At 39.2% G+C, this 12,134-nt stretch overlaps 1 protein-coding gene across 3 annotated transcripts in view; it reads left to right on the forward strand.

The window, feature by feature from the left end:
- The window catches only part of CFAP47 (cilia and flagella associated protein 47), a 277,930-nt gene that overhangs the window by 245,701 nt on the left and 20,095 nt on the right, over positions 1-12,134 (forward strand). For all 3 annotated transcript variants that reach the window (XM_077342939.1, XM_077342940.1, XM_077342941.1), the window contains exons 61-62: positions 4,420-4,591; positions 5,604-5,765. In XM_077342939.1, the coding sequence (XP_077199054.1) occupies positions 4,420-4,591; positions 5,604-5,765 (334 nt within the window). The remainder of the gene's footprint in view (positions 1-4,419; positions 4,592-5,603; positions 5,766-12,134) is intronic.

Consider the following 12,134-nt stretch of genomic DNA (forward strand, 5'->3'; position numbering starts at 1 on the left):
CTCCATCTCTTCCCTTTGCAGCATTCCTTTGCATTTCCAAGCAAACAAGGGCTTTTAAAAGTGAATTCCCCCAATGTCTGTCTGTCTGTGGTCTGGTTGTTCCCATGTGACCCAGCACAGGTTACATATATAATATAGTTATGCATCTAGTGTGCTTGCTTTATCCAGAAGTGAGTTGCAATGACTCTCAGTAGAAGTGCTGTGCATTTTCTGTCCCTGATCAGAGAACCTCTGCTGCCATCTTGATGTGTATGGCTTAGACATGATTTATTTATTTATTTATTTCATTTGTACCCAATAGGGCCCAAAGCAGGCTACATCATTCTCCTCTCCTCCATTTTATCCTGACAAAAGGATAGGTAGGTTAGACTGAAAGAATCTGACCAGCTCAAAGTCACCTAGCAAGCTACCATGGCATGAGTGTGGATTAGAACTCAGGTCTTTGAGCTATTGGTCTGAGACTTATAACCACACTGGCTTTTAACCATTGTTAGTTATGAATGTGAGAAATGTGTTCTCTGTTTTAGATTGCTGGACTTTTTGTGCTTCTCAAGTGAAGCATTTATAACTTCCAGCATTTTCTACAGTATTTCCCCTTTTCATTCCACCTGCGATGTTTATAAATTCCTGAAGCAATTATCATTTGATTAAAGTTACATAAGTCTCCTATTTTTGTGGTGATGATGCATATTTTTTTGCTTACAGCTATAATCAGCATGTGTGTCAAGCAGCTTCCTAGACACAAATGCTAAAATATTTACATATTCACAAAATGTTTTCTATATAAGGATGATGCAGTCATCTTTGGGTTTGAAGCACTTGTTGAAAATCTAATTATATTTTCCAGTTGTAGACAGCCCTAAATTAGATTTTCTGGGGACATTTACAGCCAGTTTTAGGACTAGCAAAGAGAGATGATTCTGTATACTTTTGTCTGGCACTTACAAAACTATTATTTCCTCAGGTATATTAAAATACCAAGCCCTATGAAGATAGGTTGAGGGACTTGGGAATGTTCAGCCTGGAGAAAAGGAGGTTGAGAGGGGACATGATAGCCCTCTTTAAGTATTTAAAAGGTTGTCACTTGGAGGAGGGCAGGATGCTGTTTCCATTGGCTGCAGAAGAGAGGACATGCAGTAATGGGTTTAAACTACAAGTGCAATGATATAGGCTAGATATCAGGAAAAAAAATTTCACAGTCAGAGTAGTTCAGCAGTGGAATAGGCTGCCTAAGGAGGTGGTGAGCTCCCCCTCACTGGCAGTCTTCAAGCAAAGGTTGGATACACACTTTTCTTGGATGCTTTAGGATGCTTAGGGCTGATTCTGCATTGAGCAGAGGGTTGGACTAGATGGCCTGTATGGCCCCTTCCAACTCTATGATTCTATGATTCTTCTATGATTCTAAAATTAGAGTGTTTAATAGGAGCATAGTGCAGTTAATAAAACAGAAAGCCTTCAGAAAAAAAATTATTATTAGTGAAGGAAGGCAGGTGCCATAAATAAATCAAGGAAATGAAGCAAATATTATCCTATAAGAAATGTATTGACAAATTCTACAGCATACTTAAGAGCACAGAATATGCAACACAATTACCAACAGCAGCTCATCTTCATATTTGAACTCTGTGAACTATACAATAAACGTTTTCTGTGTAGTAGTGAAAGATTTGATTGCTGAAGGAAACATCTGCTCAGCAGTAGTAATTTTGTCTCTGTGGTAGGCTCCAAATGATGTCATCTTTCCTGTCCCCTACTAAGTTCATCTTTATGTTAGAATCTCTATGTGGTGACAATTTTTTGCTGAGGAATAATTATGAGCCTTCAACTCTGTCCTACTGTGAGTGCACCATTTCAGCTCCACAATTAGCAACAGATAAGTTTGAATGAGGCAAAAATGGTATCCATATCTTAATGATGTGATATGCATACCACAGAGGAGATAAGACTTTGATTCCAAGAATGTTCTAAAATATTTTAACCCAAAGGCTCCCCCAAAGAGTTTTGCCTTACCCACAGAAAATGGCAATCTCACCTCAACACCCTGCATTTACTGTTAAGTTTTAATCCATTATTTCAGAATGGCTAGTTCTATCTGATGTGTTCACCTCCTACTGGAAATAGCTACATAACAGCAACAACAACAAAGCCTTTATTGGCATTACAGAAGGAAAGAATAAACAAATAAAATGCAGTACAAACGTGTGAACCAGGTTTGCAAAACAATTACAGACATAAAAGTTCAGTTACAGCAGTTGTAGCTTTCATCCATTCCAAGCTGGCAACTAAAATCTGGGCTAAGATCAGTGCAATCGCATGCATCTTAGCAGGGTCCTTCTCATTTAGTGCTATTCCAATGTAATGTTTCCTGTCTAGATGGATACTATATTAGCCTTGCATAAAGATACTCTCCAAGCTGGACAACTACTCTCAAAGTCAAATGATCCAGTGGGACACCCATGCAGGCACAGGGATCTTATTAAATCTGCCTTTCGTTAAATTAGAAGGAAAGATGTTCATTCTGGCTAGCAAAAAAACTCTTCTTGATAGTGAATTCTCTAATGTGCAAAGATGGGGATGTGTATGGTCTGTTGTTATTCTCCAGTGATTAGGTGAACATGAACTAACTGCCTCAGATCTCCAAAACTGAATTTCCAGATCCTCCAGTCTACAGATTATCTGCAGCAATATTGATTTCTTATCATGACCAATGAGAAATGATAGATCGAATCCCATCGTTGACATTTTCTGTTGGAGTGATGCTGACCAGTTAGAAACAGAGAGTTCTTCCAGTAGATTAGAAACCAGACTCCCCTGGCAGGTCTTAAAGTACAACCCAAGCCAGTACTTAAAAGTTTGTTTCCACGCTCTTGTTGCAATCAGGTGATGACCAAATTCTGCAGCCAGGGTTTTATTGCACAGTCAGGCACTCTGAGCATTGACAGCAAGAAAGAGGCTTGTAATTTTTCAAGATCTCCATTTGTTGCCTCAATCTACACTGGGACCCCATAGAGGAGACAAGGCAATATTTTTGATTTGAGCACTGTCATTACAGCTGGTAGATACTTATTACCTTTACAATGAAAGAATTTAGATAGCAGAAACTTTTAATAGATTTTCTGGCAGATCTCCTGTGCTCTACCCAATTGTTATAGGAAAAGGTTATGCCCACATATTTAAAATGGGTTTGCTGGATCTCATTTGACCCTATTTTCCATATATATTTATGCCTCCTAGTAGCAAAAAAACACACATTATTTTGGATTTGTCATACTTTATTTGAAATAAGTTGTTCTTGCAATAGTTAATGTAGGCACGGAGGTATCTCAAGCCATGACTTCTTTGGGTAGCTGTGTAACAGCTATATAAACAAACAAGATAATAAGTTTAGGCTCACATCAAAGCATCAGATATAGGATAAATGAATTAAAACTTTCCATATGGGTTATTCATGTGTGACATTTTAGAAATACTGTAGTGAAATAACTTAGAAGAGATGGACGAAAACCACACATATGAAATACTTTGTGGCTGCTGTGTTTCATTCTTCATCCTTTTACAAAACAATGTGACCATGTTAATTGACAAATGGCTCACTGTACTGCCTGGGGTGTGCAATTAATAAAGCCAACTAAGCCTTCATAGTGTACATGCTAACATTCAATAGATCACAGAGACTGAGTTTTTTGTAGTGTGCAAAGCCCTGACCATTAATCAGGATATATGTATCATGGTATTAATACTTGATTCACAGCCACTGTTTTATCATCTTGTATAACCATCATAAATCCATATTATTGCACTAGTCTTGCAATATTTCCCTTTGGTGTCCTAGACTGCAAATAATTACTATTAAATGGAAATAGAATAGCATTATTGAATTTAAAGGTGTAGACAACTCTGGAAGAAACAATAATTCACGTCTAAGGATACCATGCACATTTATTACTTTGCAATCTGGAAAGAAGCTGAAGCAGAAAGAAGAAAAAGAGATCATTTGTTTGTTAATTAATTTAAAATGTTTAGATGCTTCCACACCAACATCTGAGACAGATCACTGTAACACATAAAATATTATAGAAATGAGAAACTATTAAGAGAAAATAGAAGTACATAAGTCACAGACCTAAAGTATAAATAAGTCCCCTTTGGCTTATGGATGATTCAGAAATATGTGTGCAGGTCAGAATCCTGCGGACTTTATGAGATTTAAAGTTTGTGTTTAAGAAATTTGCACGGGATTAAGACTGACCTTTTTTAGCAACTGTTTTCAGAACTGACTGTTCATTGTAAACTGGCCTTCCTGTTACAAAAATAAGCTTTAAAATTCAAATCTTTAAAACGTATTTTCTGGTATTAGAATCTACTGTAGAATTCCAAAGTCATATGTGTATTAATGCTATATGTACATTATATTTTTAGGGTTCCTTACAGCAGATGAACTTTTGTACAACATAGAGTTTGAATCTGAAAGAGTGGAATCTCAGCTAAAGTCTGCAGTAGTTATAAACCTGGTAGAGAGAGAACGGGATCCAAAAACTGGAATTGTGACCCTCGTCTTCAATATAGTGTTTGCTCCTAACAAACCAATGAAGTATGTGCATGTTTAGGAACCTTCTAAAAACAATGTCATAATTTCATAGAAGTGGCACCAACCCCAGCAACTCCTAGGTGCAGAAGTACTGATTCGTTCCAGAGTTCTCTGGCTATAAAAATACTCTCATTTAGTACAAGAGATGACAATATGGCCGTGTACATGCAAAGTGGCTAAGGCTGTCCTTTCCATCGATGCAATTGTGAAAATCTGTTTGAATTTTTTAAGGCCATATGCTCTTAAACGCTGATAGAATCATTGTTTTTATTTCTATGTTTTTTATTTTGGATCTAACTGATTGTGGTCATTATGTATCTGATGGGTATATAATCAGTTACAAGCATCAATCTAAGCAGAGTTAAATGTTCTTGAAAGTATGTTGCTTCTCATTATGGGAAAATGAGTACTTGGCACCTCTCCTGTACCAATGAGAGAAGAAAACTGCAAAGTGAAAAAAAAATTAGTTGGGAGAGTTTACATAAAGTTGAACTTGTACCTAAGAGGTGGTACCTAAACAGCCAAGGAATTACTGGATAGTCTTGGACAGGCCATCCTCAGTTCCAGCATTTTGTGAAAATGAGTCGTTTTGACAAACACTTTTAAACAGATAATTTAATGGAGAAGTATTTGTTCTTTGTATTTTGAACTTTCTTACGAATAAAACCTCATCAACACTGAGAGTTGTCATTTCATTTGACAGGATTTTACATTTGTCTGAAAACAAATTACATCTCAGTTACCAAGTCTCATGTTGTTGTCATATTGTAAATAGTTTTCCAATCAGCAACATGATAACTCAAGGTGTCATTCCATTGTGGAGTGCTGAACAAGTATGACTGAATATACTACACTGTCTAAAAATAATATTTACAATTGAACTTTAGCCACCTCTGTAATACATTACAGTTCAACAGGAATATAGGCTTATGTAACACTGACGGACATTGATTGATTTGACTTGCATTTCATTATATTTCCCATTGTAATGAATATTTTAAACTTAATTTTGAAGGAATCCAGCAACACTGATTGTTCAGTGCATCACAGGAGGCATCTGGAAGTTTCCATTATTGCTAGTTGCTACTGAACCAGAAGTTGATGATGTCATCAATATTGAAGCAATTGGTCTAAACAAGGAATCTGTAATTAACTTTAGGCTTACAAGCAAGACAAGGTAAAATATCCACAAAAAATTGTTCATCTCTTTTTTGAGGATGAAATGTGTCAAATAGGAGTCTCAGCTTATTACAAGAAATGGGAACTATCAATAAGACTAACTGCCTGAGAATTTCTCCATATCTGTGGTACGCTCTCCTCTGGTGCATCCTTGCCCAGTGTCCTTTGCCCCACTGCCAACCCAACCATCATCTACTTCATAGCACAATACCTACCTCATGGAATGACATCCACCTCAGTAAACAACCACATTTACAAACATCTTCCTATACAGGGCAAATTCCCATTTGACTACCCCTTTCCATCCATTTATAGAATCCACAGTCACAATAGATGATCTCTTACCTGTACAGTGTGTTCTGCTAATGGCCAGGGACCATCCAGAAAATTCTGTCACCTGAGGATGGGCAGTGACCAAGGAATTTTTGTGTTTGGGCCTGAGTAAAGGGGACTGGGACTTGGAGTGTTGTGGGCATACTTTCCTTCCTTGTGGTGTCTGACTGGGATTTCTGCCAAGCTGTTGTATGGTAATTTTAGGGAACCCCCACAAAAAATCTGAGGATATCTGATCTGCCTTTCTGTCCTTCATTACCTGTCTTTTTAGACTTGAGGGGTGGCCCTCTGCCAGCTTTACATATCTATCCATTAATGTATAGACTAGAGGTATTTGCTGAGGTGGATGGTTATACATGGACCAAGTTGCAGACTAGAATACACATCTGAGTTTTCATACCAGTTGCAGGCCAGAGCCTGAGTAAGGAACATGACATATTGTGTCTATAAGCTTGGGGAGCCTTATTGTTGTTCCAGTGTTTCTTGCCTATCCCCTTTCACTGGCAAGGTGATTGGAGAGCATGGCCAATATTTCCAGAGTGTTAAATGTGGATCAGAGATCTGAGTTACTGGCTCTTCCTTCAGCAGCAAGCCAGATTCTGGGTGAGGGCTTGACACTGGGTGTCAGGAGGTCCTCCCTTTGTCTTAAGGCTCCAGGACTATCCTCTTTCACTCATACCACTGGTAATGTGATTGCAGGGCATGGCCTTCTGGGGTGTACATTGGAGGCAGCAAGTGACCATATCCTTCTTATATTGTGTGTCAGGGGGGCACAATATAGGGTGTTGGGGAGTTGGGAAGGTTCTCCCTTTGTTCCATGGTTCCAGGCCCATCCCATTTCACTCATATCACTAGCAAGGATAGCAGGACATGGCTAACCTGCCCTGAACTGTATTGGAAGGGTGAACTAGAAAAACAAGGTTGTTATTATTATTATAGCTTCTCAAGAATCCAATCAGCAGGTCTTCATTTTCATAGCACCGTTTGTTCCCTGGCTCCATAGTCCAAAGCCTGCTCCTTTCACTCAGCCTACCAGTAAGATGATAGCAATGTATGACCAACTCATCCCATTCCAATTTTGGTCCACTCTATCCTGCTGGGTGTTAGGTGTACTTAGGGCTTCAAGCCAGCCTTTCACCTGCCCTGCTGGCAAGAACATGGCAGTACATGGCCAAACCTTCATGGGTATAATACTTTAGCAGTAGGTTCAAGTCACAGTGACATCCATTGATGTCATTGAATATGCATGGTTTGGGTGGATGCTCTTTGGTCATGGGGTGCCAGAGTCATGGGGTGCTTTTTGCTCACATTGCTGGTGATGTTGTGTGTGGTCTTTCTAGAGGCTTTGTTCTGGAGTTTTTGCCTTCTCTTTGTTCCAGGGCTAAGAGGCTATCCACCTTTCACCTGCAAGGTGATTGCTGTGCATGACCAAGACTTTTCCGCAGGCTTTGTTCTGGAACTTGGGTAGTCCTCCCTCTCTGTCTCCCTTTCAATCTCTGTTCTCTTAAGGTTCCAAGCCACCTCCATGTCTCCCCTGCATTTTCCACACTGTTGGAAATGGATGTCTTGAGATGCACCAAGATTTACCTGGGCTCCTGAGGGGTTGGGGCTGATTGGTGACATTTAGTACAGAATTAGGTTCTGTGAGGACATTGAACTAAAGTGCAAGTTATAGCTTCCTATTGATGTTTCTGGATTTTTCAAAATATAAGAAGAGAATGGCCAAAATACTGCAAAACAGTCAAAACGAAGAAGTGGAAGTTGGGTACCAAAGTAGCATTGCTATGGGGAGGAGAATTTTTTTTTTTCCAAAATTCACTCTTTTAGATATAAGCCATTGATTTTTCTTATTCTCTTTTTTTCTCTTTTTAAAGAGATATTTCTTGTTGATCTCTTTTGAAGTAAAATCGATGTGGACTTTTGTAACTTCAGCCTTTGCTTGTTTTATATTACATATATATACTACAAGGTGGTGCTTTGATGGAGGATAGACAATGGGATTACATGGCCTGCCTTTGAGCACCTACAGAGTGAAATTCTGAAATTTTGCAGGATTTGCTTTCTTCAAATTCTCTTAAGCCCTGATTCTTGTGGGAAAGAAATGAATTTTTGGATTTCAGAAAGAAATTAGATAAAGATAAATTATAATTTAGTTTAACAACTCTAGTACCAAGTGAGATAGGCAGGCGATGGTGGGATGTTGTAGACAAAGTGGTTAATTACCTGAGTGGCTGACCTGATTCATGTCTTTTAACAAAGGCTCAGAGGTAGCTTGATGACTTTACCTGGGTTTAGGATTACATCACTAAGGAAGACTGTATTATTATGAAAAATTTCTGGGCTTTGACAGTTGTCCTACAAACTTGGGTCATTGTTTGTTGCCATTGGTGTGAGGAACTTTGGATCAAACAAAGGAACTTTACTTAATTTTCTTCCAGAGCTACTTCTTGAAAGTGCTGAGGAGAATGCCTCCATTAACTGTGAGATATAGCTTTTAATATCAGGATGGCTGAATTACATTTGCACCTTTGACTTCAAAAAGCCAAAGGAACTCAGGGGGCGGGGGGAGGGAGATATTGTACAGCAGCACACACAGAGAAATGAAATCTTAGCTTCACTTTCAAAGGATGTCTTTGGACATGATTGATTTTCTAAAATGAGTTTGCTTCTCACATCTGTATATGTGAGATGGACAGTTAACAGCTATCTCACGACTGCCAGTGTAGAGGATTCTTCAAAGCATGGCAAAGCTGAAGTTATCAGGTTCGATAGAATAGGCTGTTCTAGAGTACAAAAGTGAAGCAATTGCACTGGTAGTGCTATAATCGGCTAGTGGGTGTTTGATAGTGGTGAAGAGCACTAATGTTCTCAAAAGAGGTATTATAAAGTCGGAATCATTATACTTAAATAGATAGAGGACCCATAGTGTAAGTTTGACTCAGCCTTTTCATGTTAGAAAGAGCAGACAGTAACCTTATTACACTTGAAAGTATTTCTCTTTTTTCCTTATCCTTTCTGTTCTCTAGTGAACATTGTAATTTGTTATGCTGACAATCCTTTTGTAAAGTTCTTTTTTTCTTCAGAAAAAAATAGGATGACCTTACTTTCGACACATATATATGAAAAATAATTTTGGTCTTGTTGACCTCTTATTTAGATCTGTAAAGTGCACAGAGGCCAGGAAGTTTCTAACTTAGGTAATGAAGGTTTGAAGTGAATACCTGAAACCATTTCAGAGTTTAGTCCTATTGTAGTGGAACTGCTGCCATATGCCTCTTTAAAAAATAACCTGCTCACTGTACCAAGGTAGCTATAGGCCTTCTAAAAGAGAAAGATTATAGAACTCAAGTTATCGTTAGACTATTTGAACTTAAAAGACAATGAATAGAGCAATGGCTTACATTCTATCAAGTACAAATACAAAGGCATCCTTGGTGCAGTCTTGTCCTCTCCCTTCTTTCGATTTTCCACAGAAGTGCTAATACTGGAAATTGTAAGACACCCAGGGATAAAAAGCTACAGATTCCAAAAGGCTACAATAAGGAGGGGAATTACCTGAGTTTGTTTTCCTTTTCAACCTCTTTCAGTGGTGTTTATGCTGACATAAGCAATTCTTTTGGTACAGGAAGAACAGCCAGCTGATTCCTTTTTATTGTCCATGTAGGTACTGTGTTAGCTCCAGCATCAACATTTCAGAGGCTGCTGGGGAGGGGGAAATATGGGAATGAATTGATTCCATAAGTGCTGCTTCAGTCATACTTTGCACAGGTAATAAGGATGTATTGTAATGCTTGTTTACCCAGTGGGCATGCTAAGGGCATACCTGGGTGCCAGCATAGCAGCGGCACCAAAAGAGAGAGAGGGCTTTTTAAAAATAAGGAGATATTTCACAAATGAACAAACACCCAAAGTAGTAATCATGGGGAAAATCAAAATTTTGTTGGACTTCCTTATATAATATATATCAAACACTGGCATCTTCTGTCTAACATTCTTAGATACAGGACAGCTCCCATTTTTGCAGAGAGGAGATCCAGAAATTTAGATGCTAATCAGGAACTAACTTAGATCCTGTCCAGTAACACATAGAGGAATAGGTGGTGCGACCCTTCTTTTTTTGATCAAGGAGAGACTTGATAAGATGAGGGGCAGAAAGGGAACTGTCACATTTCAGGATTGTATTCCGTAGGTACTCAAAAGAAAGCAACAAAGTTGATGAGGGTTTTGGAGACCAAGACATATGAAGAAAGGTTGTGGGGGAGCTTGGTCTGTTTAGCCTGGAGAGGAGATGACTGAGAGGGGATTTGATAACCATCTTCAAGTATTTAAAAGGCTGCCATATAGAGGATGGAGCAGAGTTGTTCTCTCTTGCCCCGGAGGGACAGTCCAGAATGAATGGGATGAAATTAATTCAAAAGAAATTCTGTCTCAACCTCTGGAAGAAGTTCCGGACAGAGCGGTTTCTCAGTGGAACAGGCTTCCTTGGGAGGTGGTAGGTTCTCCATCTTTGGAAATTTTTAAACAGAGGCTGGATAGCCATCTGACAGAGAGGCTGATTCTGTGAAGGCTCAAGGGGGTGGCAGGTTACAGTGGATGAGCAATAGGGTTGTGAGTGTCCTGCATAGTGCAGGGGGTTGGACTAGATGACCCATAAAGTACCTTCCAAGTCTATTATTCTATGACTCTATGATTCAATGTTTCCCCAAACATTTCTGTCTTCCAGCTAGAGTATCCCTTGTGGTATATGACATTAAACATCTACAAGGGCTGAAGTTACAGAGGGTGCATTTATTTGTCTATGGAGAGAAATGAAAGCGAACTCCTTTTAAAAGGGAAAAAACAAGAATAAGAAAAATCAATGGCTATATCTAAAAATGTAAATTTGGAGGGGAAAATTGCCCTTCCATATAAAAATTCGACCTCATAGTCTAATGAAAGCACAAAGTTTTCCTCTGATAGTATGACTAATTTGTTGTTGTTGGCGTTCTTCTTTCTTCTCCATGTGTCTTCTCATTCTTCCCCATTCCACACATGTTGCATAATAGTACTAATTTTTCATCCCAGCCATATCCAGATATATCATTTTTACTGGAAAATGCTTATTTTAGAAATCATAAAATCAATTCAAATATATTTTAGATCCAATTAAGGGCTAGGTTAATGCTTTTGTAATATACTAATCACTTTGCTGTTGATAATTACTGTGTTTAAGCAAAACCTTGCTGCAAATAATAGCTACTCCAGTCTCCAACAAACGCTGAATGTGGTTCTAAATATCAGAAGATTATACCACAACTTGACAAGCAGTGCTGGAAACATAAGAGGAGATTAGAGTATACAAGTGAGGGACCCTCTAGATCTTAGTGGGGAGGGCATCTCATTATGCCCTCTCCCACTATTTCCTCTTTCCTTTCTCTGAAAGTGTGCATAGTCTTTCCCTTTTCTTGATTCCTACTACCTTCCCCACTCTCCAGCCAACCTACCTTTATCTACCTCTCTGTCTTCAGCTTTCTTTCTTTCTTTCTTTCTCTCCAGTGGCAGCCTTTTCAGAGGAAAACTGTGGCTGAATGGTGCAGGACCAGCTGGGCTAGTGCTGGGCCAAACTGCATGGTAGCAGCTCAGCCGGAGCCAGTCTCAGTTATGCAGTGCTGGCTGGGTTGGGGTCAGGCCTATTTGCACGATGAGAAACCCACAAGGCCTTATGAGGGAGATGGCTTCATGTTCCCCTGTATTTTCCTCCCAAAATTATTTCCTCTTTCCTCCTCCTTTATTTATAGCTATAAATATGAGCTATACTTAAATAAGGGCCTCTTGTGGTGCAGAGTGGTAAGGCAGCAGACATGCAGTCTGAATATCTGCCCATGAGGCTGGGAGTTCAATCCCAGCAGCTGGCTCAAGGTTGACTCAGCCTTCCATCCTTCCGAGGTCGGTAAAATGAGTACCCTGCTTGCTGGGGGGTAAACGGTAATGACTGGGGAAGGCACTGGCAAACCACCCCGTATTGAGTCTGCCATGAAAACGTTAGAGGGTGTCA

Source organism: Paroedura picta, chromosome 6, assembly GCF_049243985.1.
Source record: "Paroedura picta isolate Pp20150507F chromosome 6, Ppicta_v3.0, whole genome shotgun sequence".
NCBI lineage: Eukaryota > Metazoa > Chordata > Lepidosauria > Squamata > Gekkonidae > Paroedura > Paroedura picta.